The sequence below is a fragment of the Meleagris gallopavo genome, chromosome 1, assembly GCF_905368555.1.
Source record: "Meleagris gallopavo chromosome 1, MGAL_WU_HG_1.1, whole genome shotgun sequence".
Lineage (NCBI taxonomy): Eukaryota > Metazoa > Chordata > Aves > Galliformes > Phasianidae > Meleagris > Meleagris gallopavo.
In genome coordinates, this window is record NC_139404.1 from 105,915,101 (window position 1) to 105,937,374 (window position 22,274).

Genomic DNA, 22,274 nt, shown 5'->3' on the forward strand with positions numbered 1-22,274 from the left:
TGCCATAAGTAATTTATTTCTCTGCTCTGCCTCGGAAAGCAAATTTGGGATTTTAAAAAAAGAAAAAACAACCTTTTTTGATGCTGATGTATTCTGATTGCTGCTCCAAATATATGTGCTTTTACTTTACATAAGCTTCATTTAGATTCAATGGCCAAAGCTCTAAAAGGGTTTGATGCTGAGGGGTGGGAATTCTGGGACCTCCTCCTCAAATAATTTTCAGTCCAGTTAACTTATTTGAGAAAAGTTTGCATGTTCTCTGACTCTAAGGCAGTGTGATAGTACTTAAAGTGATGAGTTTCAGATATGTAAGCTCTGAAGAGGCACTGGCAATGAATTCTGTGAAAAGCATTAAATCTCGAAGTAACCATTCTCCTAAAGCATTCTGAAAAATTACACTGGTGATTGCATTTGAAAAATCTGGTAATGTTAATTTCACCATTGAAATATGATTTCTTTTAAAAGCTTTTCCCTTCATGGTTGCTGCCATAGGATCCACCCCAACATCTGGAGAACAGAATTGACGCTGACAGACTAATGCACATGTGGAGGAGTGCGTCTGCTACTTCACTGCTTTTCAGGACAGACACATTGTCTCTTTTTGGTTCTCTGTGTCCCCTCCTTTTCTCTTCCAGTTTTTTCCCCCTTTAATAAGACTGCACATGTTTTCCAGCTCTGCTGTGAATGTGACCAGTATGCGATATTGCATTGCATCTACACGGAATGTCTGGCTTAGGTGATACCAAGCGGTTACTGCCCTTGCTTTGAATGCTTACTAGGTTATTAACCGGCACATCTGGCCCTCTCCCTAGGAGGGTGAGTTCTGAAGTGCCCCAGGAATTTCTTTCATACACTACTTTTATTAGCTTTTCAAAAGAATACAGATCACCACTGGAAAGGAAGACTTAGGTCACTTGCAAGCATATTGGTCCCCTACCTGTTTGCCATGTTTAAAAAGTAACAGCAGTCTAAACCTGTTATTTGATTTTCAGAACTAATCTTCCATGATTTTAGGGCAATCCTATTGTTCTTTTATTTGGAGCATGCCACGCTTAAAAAAAAAAAAAAAAAAAACGAACACGGTTGTTGAGTTGTGAGAGGTAGAATTTAAAAAAAAAAAAAAAAAATGTTTCAGAAAGCCACAAAGATAACTTTGTTCAGAAATACAGTTCCCAAAACATTAATTTCTAATCTTACTTTTCTTGTGGGCCCCAGTCCATCATCCCAGAGGGAAAATCAAAATATTCCAAACTAAATCAGAAGAAAGAAGTGCATGTGTAGCTGCAGAGAGCAAATTTATCTCCTTTGCCCACACATGGAAGTTACAGGACGTGAAGTTAGAACACAAGAGTTATATTACTACTATAATTTTCCCATCTGGACATCCCTATTTCAGTAATGTAAGAGTGGCCTTTTCTGGTTTTGTTTATGTCACTTCCGAAGCAGTTTAAAGCAACTGGGAAAACTACTTTTGTCTTCTTGCTGGCAAAAAGCATCCATGTGGGGGAGTTACAGAGGTAGCTCTACACCACATTCCTACTACCTGCCCAGCAAAGCCCAGCACTCATGGCCAAAGCTCTCTTGAGGCAAACTTGGGGAAAATGCTGCCTGCTTCCCTACCTAGTCACCTATCTACATGGAATTCTATCTTTCCAGAAAGAACTTCCCTCTGTGAGTTACCTGGAACAGCTGTGCACACTTCAAGCGCAGGAAATATTCTCCACACAGATCTATTCAAGCACAGAAAAAGAACTTTGCTGGAACTGTTAATCAATCTCTTTTGAAGATCTCTGAGGCCAGATTTTCGGAAGCTGTCGGCACTCTCCAGCTTCCATTGTTCCAAGTAGGAGCTGTTTGGCACTAGCAGCTTTTGAAGGGCTGATACTTCATGTAGGTGTTTAAATGGGAGCTCTGCTCTGCATTAACCTTTTTTGATTGCTTTTGGCTAGGCTAATCATCCAGAAATATCACATTGAAAGAGGAGCACGTAAGCACTCACAGAAAGCATATTTTAAAACTGTATGCATGAATAGCCTATACTCCTTCAGCCAGGAAAAAGAAACAACATTCTGTGATTTCCCTAACCAAGAGAGACTGCCAGGCAAAAAGTTCACAAACTTCAGTAAATTCATACAATGAAAACAAAACAAAAATTCCTAATTATGTAAATGAAAACAGTGAATGTTTTCAAGAATGTCACAACCTACTCAGAGATTTCTGCCAAACAGAACAAGAAGTTAAGACCCTCAGATAAAATCCTGATTTCTTTAGATCAATATGAAAACAAAAGGGATGCCGAGTCAAAACTCTAAGCCCTAGATTCTAATATCAAATAAATCAAACCCAACAGAACATAAAGATCTTCTCACCTCCTCGGGTCTGAATCTTCTGAAAAGCCCACCTTGGCAGAAATAGACTTGGCATTATTCATTCATCTCCAGACTTAAAAAAAAAATCACAATTCATTTGGTCCATTAAAGTTCATGGAAATCCTTACAGAGAATTTTGTTGTGCTTGCCTATTAATTGCATTGCCTTTATAAGGCTTCCTGTCCTGAACACAGAGGCACTAGCACTGAAATTCAACTGAGATTGTTTTCCCCCTTCTTCTGCTGCTTTTATTTAACAAAAAAAAAAAAAAAAAAGAAAGAGAGAGAGAGAAAAAGAGAGAGAGAAATGGTAGAAGTTTCTTACAGGAGTTGGAAGAGGACATCTGCAGGCAATTTAACATGAGGGTTTGTTTCTGTGTCAGCTGGCAACCCCTGGATAACTCTGTCATGTAACTTCTATGCTAAAACATGATGTAGGACAACCAGTGAGATGGGTAAATATGGCAGCACATCAGTTTCATTTGATTAAGATTTATACTTTTTCAAAGGGAGCAGCCCCGCCATAAACTATGAAAACAAATACAATCCTACTGCTGAATGACTGCCCCACCCTAATTCACCCCAACAGAACTGATCTTCATCAAACCGCCTTTCTGCTGCAGCCCATGAAAATGTTTCCCTTCCTTCCAGTGCAATTCGAAGAGAAATAGAAAACATTCTTTTTTCAGATGAGAGAAATATCTCTATTGCTTTCGTGGATAGCCATCCCTTACTAAAAGAGTAAGTAAAGATCAGTAAAGATCCAGTTTAAACTCCTTTGGAGGTGATGGCAGCAGAATGTATTAGGGCTCATGCAAGCAGGAGGTCAGTCCTAACATTAGCATCTCAAACTACTGCTTCCTGACGATTTTAAAAGGATTCTCAGAAACACAGCCTGGTATCTAAAGAGAGTTCTGGAGATAGCCCAGCTCATAGAGTTCTCCCACTCCATGTGTTTGACTTCCTCCCAATTAGGGGAATCTGGTCAAGTGAGGAATGCATATTCATTCTGGTTCCACTTCTGTTCTTACATCAGGTCTTATGCATCTTGACATTTATAGCTGTGCATTTTAGACTGAGGCACTGATTAGATGCAATTGTTAAAATTACCTTCCTCCCCCTTCCTTTCTGTGTGTATGCTTTGGTTTGAATTATTAGCAATTTAAAAATCAATCTCGGAGTTAAACGTTTAATGATATAATTGCTTCTGTTACCTAAATTTGTTTAGTTTGAGCTTTATTAGCATGTAATATCTGAAAGTATATTTTCCTCTGTCTGAGTTAATGATGTCTGCTGCAGTGGCTCACACTGCTAGCTGACTGGCTGCAGTTCTGGGACGATTCTGAAGAAATTGGAAAGATTTTCTGAAACTGTAACTAAGGAGTAGGCGGCTTCCCTTAGTTTCTGTAATTGAATGAATCTGAACTCTCAGTTGGCCTCCACTTCAAGTTTAAAACAATTTTTTGTTCACTCTGAGGTCATTTTGAAGGCCTCTAAATCTAAATGTTGGCAGAAAAGTTCTACTGACCCAGACTAGGGCCCGTATGCCTAGTAAGTGCCAGCCATGCTTCATACTGTGCTCTGCAGCCCTTGTCCCAGATTTTCTCCATGGAGGGCCCTGTGAGTGCTCAGGTGAACAGGCTCCTTTTAGAGGAAGCTTGGAGACTGGGAGGTATACTAATGTTCGGGACATGGCTGCTCCTGCGTGGCAGGTCATCTACCCCTCACTTTCCAAAGGATTGCTACATTTATGTAAAATGTTATCTGGATGTAATTATATCCAATTGAGATTTAGAGCTAGCTCATTTAAGAAAGGCTTGGATATGTCCCTAGTTCTGGTGTTAAACATTAAGGATACTCTTTATAAGGTGGGATTAAGTTCATCTAATGATGAGCTTCTAGAAGACCTCCTGTGCTTAACATAACCACTGTAGATTCCCTGTGTGGAGAGTAGAAAGACAGAGGCACCAACCAAGGACAATTCATCTCTTCCTAAAGGGGTATTTCCCCATTCTCTACAAAGACAACCCAGGACCTGTTAAACTAAATACCAACCAAAAACAGCTACAATTAGGTGAGCATCCTGTTTTAACACAGCTTCAGAGTCTCGATCATTTGGCCTTTCAAAGTACTCCCATCTTATTCTATTTCACCCCCACCAGCAGGTATGAAGTGTTAACTGTTTGCAACCTCACCTCCTGTGACCAAGAAGTAAGCATGAAGAGGCAAAAGGAGTTACATGTCTGAGAAGTGCCCTCTCCCATTTCCAGTTCTTTCCCTGCGGCATGGATGTCCAACCTTTTGGCTTCCCTGGGCTGTAGTGAGTGAAGAGGAATTGTCTAGGGCCACATATACATATGTCACTCCAAAAGTAATGCCTCTCATTTATTTCCATGGAAACTACATCAAATATGAAGAGCACAGTAAAACTGTTTGATAGAACAAACTCTCAGCTACAAAAAAATAAATAAAAAATAAAAAAAAATAAAAAAATTCCAGTGCACCAATGCAGCTCAAAAAACTGTTTTCCAGTGCACTAATGCAGACACCACCATTTTTGCCAGCAATGAACAAGAGCCTGCATGCCAGAAACACATCATCCACCACCTCACTGTGTTCACATCCACTGTTTGGTCTCCATCGACATTTGGCAAGCATTAATGAATGTCAATGGATGCCATTTTTTCCACATGGAGAAATTCAATGTTGCATCTTTGCACTTCTATGTCTGATACTACTGTGCCAGACTGCCGCTCTACTGCCAACTGTCACATGACAAAAAAATGGAACGGATTATTGCTGGAAGGTTCAACTTCTACTGCCATACCACCAACATTTTCATCTGACATTGTGGGCCAACAAAATAAAATAGGAGGTATTACTTTCGGGGCTGTTCTCATAAAATATATAATATAATTAATATATATAAGTAACAAATCATTTTCATTTTTAGTGTTCTCTTATTAAAACATAAAAAAAAAAAAGAGAGCAACAAAACCATAAAACTAGTGAGATATGTGACTTTGTGTTTGTGAAACTAATGCATCAGTCTTTGGTGACAGTGGCTGCAATTCTCAGTGAGTTCTACAGATGTTCATCAAGATCTCTGATGAAATTTCAGTTTTCCTGTACTTTGTCCTTGAAAACACTTTTTCATAAATATACTTACTGCCCAAAAGCAAAAATGTGAATAAAATGTGACTGTGAAGTGAGGGATATTTCTTTCCCTGAAAATAGGGCTTATGAAAGTCTACTAATTGTAAGATTTTTGAGTTGAATGTCTGATTGCAACTCTACATATTCCAGTTGAAAATTTTCAGGTTGTGTATTTATGCTGACTGAAAATGGAGTAGTAAATATACTAAAAAAGATAATTTTTTGCAATCTTGAAACTTGTTCCCAAATTCTTTAATCACAATGGAAAGTATGGCTATGTATTTTTTGCTGTTCATAGGACTGTGTTTAGCCAATGTATCAAAATGCATACAATTATTTGCCTTAACTCGAGTTAACACTGCACTGTTCCCTCTCCTTGTCTTGGTTTCAGCCCAGATGGAGTTAATAGCACACTGATGTTTGGTCACTGCTGAGTGATGGGTGCATGCTGGCTGCTGCCATGATGGAACAGGGCAGGGGACAGGCTGCATTACAGGCTGGGGCAGGCCACATGCAGCCCATGGGCTGCCAGTTGAACATCCTTGCTCTATGGCCCATGTGTGCATTCAGATCTCTACTGCCATCAGTTTACCATTGATTTAAGCCTACACACTCCAGTTAGCTCTTTATGACTCCTATCAGAGAAGTGTATGCAGTGCTCACCCCAAGAGCTATCTGCACTGGACATGATATTCTCACATTTGCAGAATTCCTCACATGTTATTCACAGCAATGACATCTGCCAGGTTTCTGTGTTCCTGGAAAATCTTGATATGTGACCAAAAGAGTATGGACAAACAATTATGTATGCTCATCTGAGAAAGCTCTCAGCACACCACAGATTTATCGGCCTCCTTTTGAGCACTACTGCTATGCAAGGAGGTGAGGATGACCAACAGCAAGTTTATCTTTGATACAAGGTAATCACTGGCAGTAGGAAATATGAGGGCTGCTCTGAAAACAAAATACAGCTCCTATTTTATGTTGGCCCACGACATCAGAGGCGGATATTGGTGGGATGGCAATAGAAGTTGAACCTTCCCACAAATATCCCATTACATGATGTTGTTGTGTGACACATGGCAGCAGAGGGGCAGTCTGACACAACGGTGTCTGACATGGAAGTGTGTATGAAGTGAATTTCTCCATGTGGAAAAAATGGCATTCATTGACATTCATCAATGCTTGCTGAATGTTGAAGGCGGTGGGTGATGTGTTTCAGCAGTGGTGACAGCAATAGTGGTTCTCCTCCACTGGAGAGATTTTTACAAGCGCGCCATGCTGGCTCTTGTTCATCACAGCTGAAAACGCAGAGCTAATAGTTGTGTTTTGACAAACAGTGTTTTGTGTCTGAGATTCTGCTCTATCAGTATTCCAGTGCTCTATGTATCTGATGTAGTTTCCATGGAAATAAATGAGAGGCATTACTTTCAGAGCATCCTATGTTCTTATGCAGGACAACATTTGGGTTTTGCAGGCTATTTGGCAATTTACAGGAACAACACTGCCTTTCACCATTTCTGTTTCTCTAGGGCAAAAAAGAAAGGATGCACATTTCTGATAAATAAACATAATTGCCCCAAGAATACGCTTAAGTTACAGAACAAGTTTATCCTAAGGAAACACCCTCGAAGTACTGAGATGCTGGCTACTGATTTGAGCTACAGAAGAAATATTTTTTCACAGAGAGTTTGAACAAGCTTTTGAAAGTACACTGAGTCTGAAAATGTCACACAGAATACAGGCAAAGACTTATGGCAAATGATAAAATAGCAAGTTGGTGGAATCTAATCAAATACCCATAACTATTTATGAGGTAATGTCTGTATTAATAATCTAAAGAAGTGGATTAAGCAGCACATCAGTGAAAGATATTACACTCCAAAGTCAACTCTGGAACAACACTGAGACTAGTGAAATAATTGAAAAGGGTCCTGAGATTAAAAGAGGCTAATAAAAAAATGAGATTTCAGATATAATACGAATGGTATAAGCCTGCAATATGAGACAGAAAAAAAACAATCACTACAACTCTCTCCTCCACCTCCAAAGAAAAAAAAAAGGGGGGGGAGAGAGAGAGAGAGAGAGAAAAGGAGAGAGGGAGGAAAGAGGAAGAGAGGTTTGTTTTTGAATAGTGTATGCAGGAGAAAGACATGTTCAAGTTTGAAGTAGATCTCCCTTCCCATGGGCTGCTGGAGAACCAACCAGCCTTTGGGATAAGCCTATCAACTCTAGGAAGCATTACTGGAAGGATAACAACATGATGATTTGTGATCAAGCAATAAGTACAGCTGAAAGAAGAGCAAGACACAGCTGCAGTGTTGATGGGGGAAAAGGTGCCTGGCTTACCTCACCTGAAAGAAACTGTAACCAGAACTAATGTGGATAGACTGTGGGATGCTTGGCAACCTCCCTTGAGCTCCCCTTGTATATATCCGTCTTTAAAAAGGTGAGGAGCAAAAGGGTTATGAAATTAAGGGAGCTGGAATCTGAACAGAGCTGATACACAAAGAATAGTTGAAGAAGAGAGAAGAGCGGATGAACACAAAGAAACATTTAATGATAATGAGCCTTGTAGAACAATCTCTCAAGGAAGAATAAAGATGATCTATTGATTGGAATGTTTATGTCCAGGTCAAGGCAAAACACAAATTCAATGAACATTTATTTGTAATTTCTTACTAAATAGGAGATCATCTCTAAACATCTGTGATAGCGCTGGGCAGGTGAGACGGTTCTTGTAACCACTTGCCAAGGAAGGAGAAGATTGTCACTGCAACCTTTTGGTGTCCCAGGCTGCCCAAGTACCATTCTGTTGGAGCTCCCTGAAGTTGGCCATCTCACATTCCTTCCCTTCAGTTCTTAGCTGCAGAATTACGAAACACAGCACAATTGCTTGAGCTAATAGAGTTGAGTGGTCCCATCTGTCAGGATGACTCTGGCATAACGAGGTATCTCCTTTGTCAGTGGGCTTGAGAGAGATTTACAAGCAAGAAAACAAGCCCTCAGTCTCACTCCAGGCTTTAGAGTGAAGAAAAGAGAGAGGGCCTCTACCTTTCTGTTTCCTCCTTGTCCTTGTCCCAAACTATCTGGTCTGTTCTTCCCAGCTTTTCCTTGTGCCTTCTCCCCACCCTCAGCTTACTATCCCAGGCCTAGTTTCCATGACTGTCCATTTTATGATTTCTATATTTCTATCCATCAGCAGTAGAAATGTGCAAACTTTTATTGAGCAAGCTGATTGTAGAAGTGAGATTTGAATACATCTAATTCCACATACCAACGGGTTAGTGTAAAACATCAGATTGAAAATGCATTTGGTACTCTTTAATTTGCTCTTTCCCGCTTATGAAAAAGATAAATTTTGTTTAAAAATGGCCTCACTTAAGGAATTATCCATGCCATTAGTCCCCAGAACAATCGAGATTAAAGTCGTTAGACCATCTCCTATCAAAAAATATACATTTCTTTGAACATGTCATTAACACTGCCTTCCATCTGGCTTTTGGCAGCAATCTTGGATTTGCTCCGAATTGCTGAAAGTTCATCAATTATAGTACACAGAAGCCATTATCTCTTTTCCTTTTGCAAGGAGGTATTTGCTCAGGCAGAGAGAAGGAGGTAGAGTTCAGGGAAAAAAATACTGATGCAAGCTCTATGGCAATCGTTCTGCTACAGTACAGAATTCAAAACTTCTGAGAAATAAATAATGATTTCTGCATATAAGGAGATTCTAGTGTTCAAATACAGCAATGAGTCTGGCATTATTACATGTAAATGATGTGTGCTGACATAGGGTGGAAGTAACACACAAGATTTTAAGCCTGGCAGTTTGAGGGCTCAGTGAATAAGTGCTGGTGCAGAGGAATGTTATCCACATTCATAAGAAACTCGTTTGCTTTACTTTACGAGAATCCAGATTAAACCATGCCTGTCATTCAAACAAGATTTAACAACTGTGATCCAGCTAGAATAATTAGAAAGAAGCACTGTGAAATGGGAACAGTGTTGTTATCCTGTCAGTAAAAAAGCATGGGAAGAGCTTTTAAAGTTTTGCCAGAATAATGAATGAAGTACACGGTGAGGGGTAAGCAAAGGGGATGGATTTACAGCTACTCAGCAGCAGCAGCTTCATGGACTGCTGATAGGGATGCCTTTTCATATCTGTCACTGAGAGACATTTGTAACCCATGAGAGGAGAGCATGCATGCAGCAGTCATCCTTAAGCAGACGTCAGGCAGCAAGTTTGCAACCCAGATGAGCCACAGTAGCCTGTTCACCTTGACACAGTAGGCCTAAGCACACCTTCTCTCAGCTAGAGGTTATGGCAGGCATTTCATCCATGGGATCATCACTAATTCATACCAGTAGAAGGTCTGGCTTATTTTCCAACAGATATCAGCCCATATTTTTTAAAAGAGTGGGAGTATGTTATCTAACTGACTTCAATGGCGACATATCATAATACGGTAGGATTATACACTCCATTTGGATTGCCTATTCAACTATGCTGCCACTAGCTTATTTCACGTGTGATTTGGGCAAATTTCTCCTTGTTATTTGCTCAGATTTCCATGCTCTCATTCCTAACTGATTTGCCCAAATATCATTTTATAAGCAATGAAAGCAGTGCTTGAGGAGTGCAAGGAATCTACAAAGACAAGGCTCATGCTTAGTCAAAGAGAGATGGGAGGAAAACCCTGGCCTTTATGAATCAATAAAATGAGAATAATAGTAACACTATCCTTCTTCCTTTCTTGTCCCCTGTGCCTACTCAGGCAAAGACTGTATTTTGCATATAAAACTCACAGCATAACAGTATTTTAGAGCCTATTTAGAGATTCTACAATTCCAGGAAAAATAACAGATTATATCAGACCCAGAATATGCTCTTTAATTAATAATACTAGCGAAACAAGCCAGATTTAACCTAACACAACATACCAAGCTAATCCAGCAGCATCTCTACCCTGCCACAACTTGAATTCCAGCGTACATTTTGGCCAACAAAGAAGCTCTGAGATCAGACTTTATAATGCTTCCAATGGGATGCTGTGCTTGAAAATATGCATGTGACATCTAATTTGTAGCCCAGGCGCCTAAGTGATAAACTCAGGAGTAGATTTCAGAAACAGCTCTGAGGTAATTGTTTTATTTGTTCTGAGAAACCAGATTTTTATTTCATTGTAATATCACGTACACCTTTCAGATTTGGTGGCCTCAATTTGAAACCTAGCAGCAACAATCTCTAGTTACATCCACAACACACAAAAAAAAAAAAAAAAAAAAAAAAAAAAAGATGCTCATACAGATCAGCTGAATTTGGTTAAAAGTGCTGGATGTCCTCTTTGATTAAACTATCTGGCACATAAAGAATTCTCTTCTCAAGTTCTACCAGGCAGATGAAGGCTATACAGTCCACAAGCACCTCTCTTCAGCTGTTGCCATTCAATTGTCATTTCCTTTATCCTAAATCTCAGAATCTTAGTTCACCAAGGAGCATAAAAACCTGGGTATAGGCAGGCCAAATCTTTCACTAGATCAACATTGCTTCAATGAATTACACCCATTTACCCCAGCACTGAGTTAATTCCCAACAAATGTAGTAATTTGCTTGCCTATACTGCTGTAACTTGGACTCTTCTGCTTCCAACAAGAAGTAAATGAACACCACAAACTTTTTTTCCTGAGAAACAGTTTAATGAAATCCTTACCAGTCATGGCACAAGCTAACTAAAGCCAAGTAAGCATTTGGTCTTTGCAAACAAGACTTCTGGAAAAGTCTTGTTAAGACTCAGAACCCTTAAGAAAACTCAGAAGTTTTATTAAAGAGTCAACATTCACAAAGCATATATCATTTCTTTAGCTTGGAGAAGAGAAGGCTCCAGGGAGACCTCATTGTGGCCTTCCAGTATCTGAAGGGAGCGTATAAACAGGACGGGGAACAGCTGTTTATGAGGGTGGATAGCAATAGGACAAAGGGGAATGGTTTTAAACTGAGACAGGGGAGGTTTAGGTTAGATATTAGGAGGAAGTTTTTCACTCAGAGGGTGGTGACACACTGGAACAGGTTGCCCAAGGAGGCTGTGGATGCCCCATCCTTGCAGGCATTCAAGGCCAGGCTGGATGTGGCTCTGGGCAGCCTGGTCTGCTGGTTGGTGACCCTGCACATAGCAGGGGGGTTGAAACTGGATGATCATTGTGGTCCTTTTCAACCCAGGCCATTCTGTGATTCTATGATTATGATTGCACACAAAATGCAGATCTGAGATAGGACTGGCACAGTGTTTCTATGGTTACTAAAACTATAATTGAATCAATAGAAGAAAAAAAAAAACAAATGTTTAAAAATGTATATACAAAACAATTAGTCTTGCCCATTCAAAGAGGCAATCCAGCCACTGACTTCTTCAAAACTTTTCTTTTGATGAGCTGTAACTCTTGCAAAGATGTTTTAATTAATGCTAGTGTAAGCAGCTAGATCCTTATGTAGCTTCAGTGACTAAAACTGGGCTATTAGAAGCGACACAGTTCAGACTGATAAACAAAGACTCACTTTCCTGGTGAAAGTGGTATCCAGAATTTCCATGCAGTACCTCATTTCAAATAATAGGAAAAACAATGTTCTTAAAGTAACGCTTAGTATATATAGGAGATCTATTTTCATCATGCTTGAAATTTTCTGTTGGTGACAGAAGGATCTTGACTCCCTGACAGCATAGACAAAAATATTCCTTAATATAATGCTTAATTTTAAACATTTTATAGCTCCCAATTAAAATGACAGCCCCTTTTGATGGCATGGGGAGGGTGAGATATGAGGACAGAGCAGGCTGCAAATGTCCTCTCTACTGACTCCTCTGCAACTTTCAGACTGATGAGAGAAAACATATTCCAGAAGAGTGAGAGGATACACAAATTTAGGTATTAACTCGAATGCACTGCAGCCAATCCCTTTATACTAATAAACTATGCACATGACTTTCCAAAAATAATTTGTTCATTACAATTGCAGATACCAGAAAGCAAAAATTTATTTGTCTACCCTTAAATCAAACACAAACCTATTTTTTTAACAGTTTGTCATTAAGCCAAACTAATGGTACTATTTTAACACTTTAACAATGTCAAAATTTATTAAATTAAGGTGCTGAATTTGAACCCACAAACGGCTGGGCACATAGTCAGTTTTATTAATGTGAACAGTTTTAATTATTTCATCCCATTCAAAAGTACCAGATGTGTGGAACTGCTTGAAGATCAGGGTCAAAATTCCCCATATTTTGAAAATTGGGACTAAGGGTCAGAACATATACCTCCTTTTTTTTTTTATCCACATGAAATGTTTCTGTCCTTTATGTCTGGGCATAAAACAAGACCATGGCCCTAGTATAACTATGCATTAGGGAGCAACAGGAACACAAGTTCACCAGATCAATTATGAATAATTTGTTTAAACTGAATGAAGCTCCCAAACAAAATGAGGACAAATATTCCCCTAACTGAACAAGATCTGCCTGGGTGGGGAAGTCATGCTCATACAACTTTCCATTCTGAAATGTGTCACAAGAACTGTTAGATTGGATTATATTTCCTTCTGGTAGTGCAACAGGCTGTTTTCAAAATAGAATACATGAGAACTCACATAATACAAATTAAATCATTCTTGCTGCAAAAAGATGTCTCTGAATATTCATATCACCATATTCATTCATCTTTCACACTCATTTCCTGCACATGTTCAGGAAGAAAAATGAAAAACAAAAATCTGTCAAATCTTAATAATTCAGACACCTCCTAGAAAGCAATTTTCAAAGTAACAACTCTAAATGTGCATGAACGAGGTTATGTCTGCTTATCCAAGGAACAAAATACCAGCAAAGAGTAGCATTTAACTTATGTGATGGAGTACAGTTAAACAAAACTATATCAAGGAAGACTGCAATGAACCCCATATGTTCAACCTTACTATGGCAATTAGAGGCAGAAAAGATCATCACACCAAATAGTCTTCCCTCTGTCCACTGCACACTACTTTCTCATAGCTTACTTTTAAGAATGTTTTTACATCTGATTTTAAAGTCTAAACGAATGGCATTAATGGCCATTAGAATGGCACATTAGAATGTGCTTAGATCAAAGCAGACCGTAATTACATAAACAGAAATGTGAAGGATTTTAGGTTTATTTGGCTAGTTGTCCTATCCCAAGCAGAACATTTGAGTAACTTGAATCTTCACACCCCATCTCAATGTGGCAACAACTTGTGTGTGCTGTCCTACTGAAAATAGACTCCTAAAGGTTCCCTTGAACACAGCAGTGTTGCAGAGATTTCTGTGCAGCTCTCTGTACTCACTGTAGAAAGATGCACAAATACTCAACCTTGTTCTCTCAAACTCTAACTTCTGTTGTAAAACAAAACAGTACAAAAGCCTACTTTTGGCAGAAAGCAAGAAACTGAGTTCTTAACGTTCTGGTGTTTTTCTTACTATTAGTGTGGACACTTAGAAAGCATGAAGAGGTTCTATATCCCCATAAAATGTTTGAATTCTTAGTGGTTGAGAAGCAGGTGATGAGACATGAAGTGGAGAGATTGTTTATATAAAAACAACGAAGTGCCAGAAGACTGTGAGGGTGTTGGGTTTTGGAAAACTTGTATAGACTGAAGGGATGAGCTCTCATACTGCTGCCCTCCATTCCAGTATCTAAACACAATCCAAAAATGCCGTAGGGAGTTACACAGAGAGGCTTTTCTTATTCCCTATCTTTCTACGGGAAAGTGAGCTATTTAAAATAACATTTCATTTTTATTCAGTTAAAAATGAGTTGAAAAATGAAGCTTTTCTACAGGGAGATGCTGACTGGTAGATAGCAGCTGGCTGAGTAGAAACTCCATGAAAGAAGTTGTTGCAGAAAAAGTAACTTCAAGGAAGGACAGACAAACAGAAAGGTGGACAGAAAGAAAAAATAAAAGAAAGTTATTCACTGACAGCCTGCTTAGCATGGCTGATCTCTCCCTTTGATTACAGCAATCTTATTTACCAGCAGTGCTCTCACATGGCAGAGACCACATGAATGATAAACGTGCGGTTTCATCATATTTTTTATACATAAATGTAGGCTGCTTCTTAAGACACTGCTATATGAGTATCCTTTTTACTTCTGGAAATGAATTGCTGTTCCCCTCTAGAAGCAGCCAGTTTCCAAACCAAACCTCTAGATGATAAAACAGCAAGGCTAAAATAGAGCACCACCCCCAGTTGGTGAGGTTCAGGTGCTATTTACAGGCAATATCCAAAGATGTCTTATTCATAGCAGCACATCACCAGCTATGTCTGCTAAAGGTAGCAGGCTCCTATTTTTCTGGGAAAAAAAAAAAAAGAAAAAAAAAAAAAAAAGATAAAAGAACTGAGTAATAATAGTAAGAGTTAAAATAGTAACAAAGGAGCTGAAAAGTAATGCAGAGCCTTCTGAAGTGTAGCAAAGCAATCCGGTTGTAAGCCTATATAGCACAAGTTCAATGTCTGTGCTCCTTTGATTTACACAGAACTAGGCCCTGATTTTTTTCAAAGACATGTTTGTTTGTCTTTGGCTTTTCACATTGTGCTTATTTTCCTTCCCCATTAACTTCTGCCCCTGGCTTTCAAGGACCAAAACAGGGGGAATATGAATTCAGAATTTTCCAAGTAGGTGTTTTTTATTACGCATATCAACTATTGTAGGATGATCAAGGGTTTTTAAGCTTGGAAAAAACTATCCTCAAAATATCCACACACTTCAGAATACATTAAAACAGGTGTCAGCAACAAAGTCTGCGTGACTGACTCATGCAATAACAAATATCAAGGAATAAAAGACCCGGTGCTGCACAGTAGTACAATTTATAAACACACAAGAAGACTTGCAGTATGTATACATATTCTTTAATTTTATCGCTCTCAAAACATCCGAGGACTCACAGTAAACAGGAAACTAACCTTGATGTGAGCTGCTGGATCTGGGACAGTCTGAATCATGTCCTTTAACAGGCCAACGTGTTTACCAGAAGCTCAGATCCCAAGGCAGCTGCATAACCAAAGAAACAAAAGTCATATGATTATATTTAAGAATTTATTTTTAATAGAAATCTCTTATCTTTTTATAGGCAGATAAACACCTTTCCTTCCCCAGACCACCTCAACAACCAGCACAGCTGAAGCCCTAAGACACTTCTGTTTCCGGATAGTCTGGAAGGATAAATTTCAGATAGGAGAAAACAGCTGAAAATTCTCACAGAAAATTAGTCTTTATCCGTAGTGGAGGATTTTCCCAAAATAAGAGCTCTGGGGTATGTCCTGCAGTGACTGCACAGCACTATTAACCATCAGAGATACCAAGAATTTCCAGAATCTCATCTTCCCAAGGTAAAAACATATATAGCAGGACTGGGACAGATCTGGTGCTAACAGAAGTATGTATCATTTCACTAAAGTTTTGTCCATTTACAAATGCCGCAAAGATGGTCCGGCCACTCAATTAACAGCACCTCAGAGCATCTTCTGGGATTCCTTATCCATGTCTGGAAATAAAACAGACGGGCTGGGGCAGGTGGGAGACGTTTGTCTGCATGTGCAGGTGGTGAGGGATCACAAAAACAATTTTAAATAACAACAATATATAGTTAGAATAATTATACATTGTACAGCAAAGTACTGCTCAGTAAGTAGAACATTAATTAAGGGCTGAAAAAGTTGGGATCAATAAGTCAGGAAACTAGAAAACAGTTTACGAGGGTGGGTAGTGATAGGACAAGGGGGAATGGTTTTAAACTGAGACAGGGGAACAGGGGAGGTTTAGGTTTGATGTTAGGAGGAAGTTTTTCACACGGAGGGTGGTGACACACTGGAACAGGTTGCCCAAGGAGGCTGTGGATGCGCCATCCATGGAGGCATTCAAGGCCAGGCTGGATGTGACTCTGGGCAGCCATGTTTCTCTTCTGGATATTCATTCATGCCTCCTCTACAGGAGAAGATATTTTGGAAAAGGCATGATTTTTGCCTTTCTGCTTTTGCAAATCATTGTTTAAAAGCCGTGACAGTACTCCTTCCTTTTTCCAATCAGAAATATCATTTTAATTACTTCAGCTCCACCTTTACTGGCTGGAGCTGGACGCTTCCAGACATCTGGTACTAACTTTCTGAGCCAGATGGTATTTATTGCCAGAACCTCCGCTACCCCCATCCCAAATTTCACGCTGGTGGTGTTTGTATTTGACAGTCTGTCACAGGGCTGGCATGTGGCAGCAGATTTTGCCCTGTATCCCCTAGCTGGCATGGCTCTAAGTCAAAAGTCCAAAATGACACCGAAGTCTGGGTTAGGGAGAAATCTCTTTCCAGGGAACTGAAACATGGAAATTCTAACACAAACCAAAAGCTAAGTGTTCACTTGAGTGCTTTTCTTCACCAGAGCTTAACTCTGCAAGGATATTCGTAGCCACGGAGCAGGTTTCCTTGCAGTTGCTGGAGTCACAGATTGCTGTCATTAACTCTGCTCGGAGGAGCACCTCCTGTGACTTATAGAGAGGAAGGTCCTCCTGCATCAGCTGTGCTATGGCAGGAAATAAGCCAGAGCTGTATGTGCCACTTCCACTGCCGGACTCCACGCAGGAGTGAACAGTGAGGCTCCAAGGTCTCCTGACTTTCTGCCATGCAAAAAGGCACAGAATTATGTATGGCTCTACAGTTCACCAGATGTGATTAGACTGCTTTTCCTTTTTACAGTCGTATCAAAAGGATTAACTTTTTAACAGATTCATACACTGCCAAAGTACTGAGAGATTGAATGTTCTCTCTATCAAGCAGCATACGCCTCTGGATTTCCACACCAATGCTATCCACTCCTGCCATGCATTCTCCTGCTTGCAGATGGAACACAGGTTCTTTTTCCAATCAAAGTTCACCAAAACAACAGCTGGTTAGGTGAACAAGTCTCAAAATGCTTACCTGCAAAAGGTATAGCATTCAAAATATACTCATAAGTGTATGTACCAAACACAGTGGAAATACACAAAAAAAGGACTGCTAAATTAGTGGCAATATCACACACAGAAGTGCTGGACCAGATTGGTGGCACTGTGAAAGCAAGGATGATACTAAGTGGTTACCCCAGAACAAGCTGCACAAGAGAGAGCAAAGCCAAAGCACCGCTCGGAGAACAGTGTCTGTCCCAAAAGATGCCTGTACCCATGCTTCCAAGGTGACAAAGGATCTGCACATTACAACTACATGAATATGAGACAATGAAAGGCTATGCACAGCACACAGCACTGGAAAGCTGCACACTCACATCCACGTGCTGGTGTGATGAATAATGCCGAGTGGCATTGCAGAGAATTTCTACCGGCATGACTTTGGGATGTTTACCATTACTCACAGGAGGTGAATCCGTCAGCAGTTATGCAGACTATCCCCAGCGAGTGCCAGCAGGACTTGCAGACCCTCTCCCACTGTCATGCAAGCTGTATTTGTCACATACTTTGTAAAAACTGATGTTTTTCAGCTGTTGGATAACTTTTGCAATGTGTGACTCTGTCCATTTCTGGGTTGCTTTTTTTTTTTCGGGAAATCTTTCTCTGGACATCTGGGTCCTACTAGCACTGGTGACTGTTTAAGTGAGAGAAAGGCTGTAATTTCCAAAAGGCATGTAAATCTGCTCCTTCTGGTGTTTAGAAACAATGCAAGTTACTACTGCCTTAACTCAGAGCTTCCCTTCCTAGGCAGATGAATGCCATACGTGGACTTTTAAGAGTGGGAGCTCTTGCATAGTGAATTTAAGACAAATTTAGGCTTGCTAAACTTTAGATATATCAAACAGATTGGAGAAGCTTCAGGGATGAAAACCTGAAAAAGCATGCAATCATTTACCTAGAGCTACGGCTATTTTATTCATATTGTATGAGTCTTATTGAAATTAAGTAATTAAATAACTACATTATCAAAATTAGGTCCCTTAATAATACTACAAAGATAAGAGGTGAAATTGTCATCCACTGAAATAAATTGGACTTCTGCAACTGTCAGAGACGAGCCAAAAGTTCACTCACCAGTTCTGTTTGCATGTGCAGAACTCTGGAGCAGAAGGGTGTTGCCAGCATGCAGGAAGGGAAATGGCAGAAGGAGCAAAATCCAGCCATACCTACCAAGAAAAGGCCCAGAACTGAGGACATGGGATGTTCATACCTCAGTTTTTAAACCAGGGCTATGATGAACAGACTGTGAAATACAACTCCTCCAACTCAGGGCCAGTATTGACCATACACTATTACAGAGCAGAGCTGTGTAACATAGACTTAAAACTTTCATGTTTAGCTTGTGGCTGAGTATAACCACTTCAGTTGTTGTTTTCTTGCTTCTTTTGTTGTGACCTCTCTGCAGTCTAGCAACACCAACAGTAAAACTCTGCAGAAAGATCCTTCTACATTCAAGAAATACTGCTGTCAAAGGCAATTCATCTGCAGTCAGTGTGTATTTGCTGTTAGGATAAAACTTCATGACTGCAAGTGGATACCATGAATAAAAAAACAGCAGCAAAGGACAAGAAAACTAAAACATGAAAAGATGTGTCCATCAACATTTGTACAGCTTTCCAAACTCAACTGAAACATTTTGTACCCATCTCGCCTTTGCAGGATCACCTACGAAGGATGTGCTTTGCACTCTCTGATGTGCCTGGCTGAAAGGATGAAATGATTCTAAGTGGCATTTATTGTTATCTTAGTAAATTAGGATTAATAGATCTGTACTAGGAGAGGTTGAAAACTTCGTGCAGCATTAACACCATGTCCCTTAGTCAGAGCAGGGTCCTGATGTATCCAAGAGCACAACACCCTCTGATGGGCCCCCATTCAGCAGCAAACTCTCCCTGCTACAGCACACCATGATACCTGGGGCCTAGGGTGATGTGAGGAGTGTGGAGCACATGCTGGGCTGCGAGTGGCAGAGAGCTGAGGGCTTTGCCTGCCATTCATGGGCTTGGAGTGGTTTAAGCTGCCCATAAAACCACAAGCTATGTTGTTACCATAAGCAAGCCAGTAACTGAAGAATGAGCCATGTGTCACCACCTGTTTGGGTGGGCCCAGATGGCCTGGGTTTACGGTTAGCTCTGCACTAATAGCAGTACTATAAGATCTAAGGGTGCAAACAAATCCATCCATCTGAAGATGTGTCTTTGTCATCTATGTCTATGTTTGGAGTTCATCAAAACTGAAAGTGGATTTTCTTCTGGGATACAGAGCACATTCCTAGGGAGTTAAACTGTGACTTGGTCATACAAGGAGTTAAGTATATCTCGTAATGAATGAACAGAGCTCCCCTTCTTGGAGAGGTCAGTCTACCTAAGGGGAAAAGGCAGCAAATGGTCTACCCTCCTTCCCCCTGAATGTGGAGCCTGTGGAGAAGGCACATTTCTACCCTACCACCCAAATCTATCTGTGCAGCTACTGCTTATCTTAAGTTCCAACCCATGATCTCAGGAGAGGATACAGCCCTAAATTAGCTCATTTACAGTAGAAACTTTAGACTACAGCCAAAAATATTTGTTTTTATTAGTACTCCCTATATAGTACGCCTTTGACCAATAACTTGTTTTATTTATTTTTTTGGCAAATTACCATGTTCTTATTCAAAGCCATAATGAGGATTATATATCAAAGTGGAATGCAGAGTAGCTATTCCTGAAACTCCCAACTGTGTATAAAAGAGTCTGGAATTCCCCAAACACTATCTCTTCAGTCCAGGCCACTTACAAATGTGGTTAACATGAATGAAGTAATATCGTCAGAAAGGAAGGAGACTTTTGAGTCACGTCTGACACATTTTAACTACATCAACCACTTTCCATAGCTCAAGGTTTTGACTGTCTTTTTTAATACCATGCAAGGGTGTTTGATAATGATTACTCCCTGATGCTTATCCTGTTACAGGATACTTATACACATGCACAGGATACCAAGGGGAGAGCAACGAATGAATTCAAGACTTTGTGCTCTCCAAGTGGAAAACCGCAGAGTTCACCAGAAAAGTTGCCAGATCAAATGAAATTCCTCCTTGATGCACTTTACTGCCTTTCTGTCTCACACTGGAGTTGTCCTGTCAGATTTCTGTGTTTGGCTATTCAACCTCAACACAACTCTATGCTTAGCTGAAGGTGTTCGCTATTTGGCTCCACAAGAACAAGACACGAGGCCAGAAAGTAGCCATCACACAGTTTCTGTCTGCAGATTATTATTATGGACCTTACAGAAATATGACTTTCCAACAAACTGAGTGACAAATAGCAACTTCTAATAAACATTCATTCCACCCTTAGAACATGAGTATCTTTCAAACATTTTAACCCATCCTCCACTTAAAATTACAGCTGTGGAAAGATATGCATCCTGTTATCAAATGCATTAATGAGAAACTATCTTGAGGCTGAAGTCACAAGCTAAGGAAAATTAACCTATCTCTTGAGAAAAGATAAAAGCAAATGAGAGTAGTTTTTAGAAAGTGAAACGAGATCCAGCTCACTAATAACAAATTACATAGCAAACTCCTGTAGTGCACATTATCAGCTCCTTCAAGCCTTCCTTTGCTAGTGACTCTTGCACTTTAAGGATATTTCTTTGGGAAAAAGAAATGAGGATACCGGCATTCAAGAAACGTTTAGATGTTGTATTACGGGACGTGGTTTAAGTGGGAAAATATTGGTGGTGGGTGGATGGTTGGAGTGGATGATGCTGGAGGTCTTTTGGTGGTTCTTTGATTCCATGAGTCTGTGATTCAGCACACAGTTCTTGTACCTAGATTTTGCAGGTTAGAAGTAGCTAAATGAAACTGAAGGGCAGACGATACATAGAAGATTAGATTGGATGTGCTAGCTGCCCTCTAGCTGCTGAGATACCTCTGTTTTGCTTTTGTTCCCAAGAAGTCTGTTTCTAATAAGGCTATGGAACGTGCTAGGTGAGAATCAGTATGTTTTGCATCACACAGAGTTCAGATGATATATTAATTTTTTCAATCACAGTTAAGTATCCGGTACAAACTGATGGCATATACTGAATAAGAGTAAGCAATAGTATTTTTAAAAGGCATAACAAATTTTGTCAACACCTCACAGACTTTTTGAAAACAGTTACTTGATTAAGCTTATATAATCAGAAGTTACATACACCATGCACTTTCAGTAATTACTGAGTATATTAAAGTAGCACAGTATTTATTGCACATTATTCACACTCTTCTGCCTATAGTCCTGACCTGCTACAGTTAAAAACAGTAAAATCTGAAGAATATAAAACTAGATTTATGAGAGAATCAAAGTGTAATGCTTAGAAATATATGAGCAAGAAATAAAAAAGGACTAGCTAACATTTTCTCAGCATCCTATAAATTTCCTCAGTTGTCATATTTAAGAAATGTATATGCTGTTCAGGAACAGAATGTACTGGCACTGAAACTGTTGCATGCAAGTATTCGCTTTGAGGATGAAAGAAAAGTTCAGTAAGCTGCACCGGAAAGTTGTTCTCCCTTTTCTCCCCCTAGGTTTCTGGGGGATACTTTTTTTTTATTATGAGGAAATACCGCTTTTAATAAGCAGTATCATTCTGTTGTTCTCTCCTACGTGTATGTACTCTTGTTGGTCCAAGTGATGAAAACAGGAGAGGCAGTTTTGTGTGCTGGGCAATTCGCCCACAAAACAGCTCCACTGAGCACCCTCTTTGAAGCTATCACAG

The 22,274-nt window shown here is 39.8% G+C and overlaps 1 protein-coding gene across 4 annotated transcripts in view; it reads right to left on the bottom strand.

Moving 5' to 3' along the window:
- Window positions 1-22,274, bottom strand: part of ERG (ETS transcription factor ERG) — a 142,829-nt gene that overhangs the window by 92,007 nt on the left and 28,548 nt on the right. For all 4 annotated transcript variants that reach the window (XM_085208466.1, XM_085208481.1, XM_085208456.1 and 1 more), the window contains exon 2: window positions 15,499-15,586. In XM_085208466.1, the coding sequence (XP_085064592.1) occupies window positions 15,499-15,537 (39 nt within the window). In that variant the 5' untranslated portion in view covers window positions 15,538-15,586. The remainder of the gene's footprint in view (window positions 1-15,498; window positions 15,587-22,274) is intronic.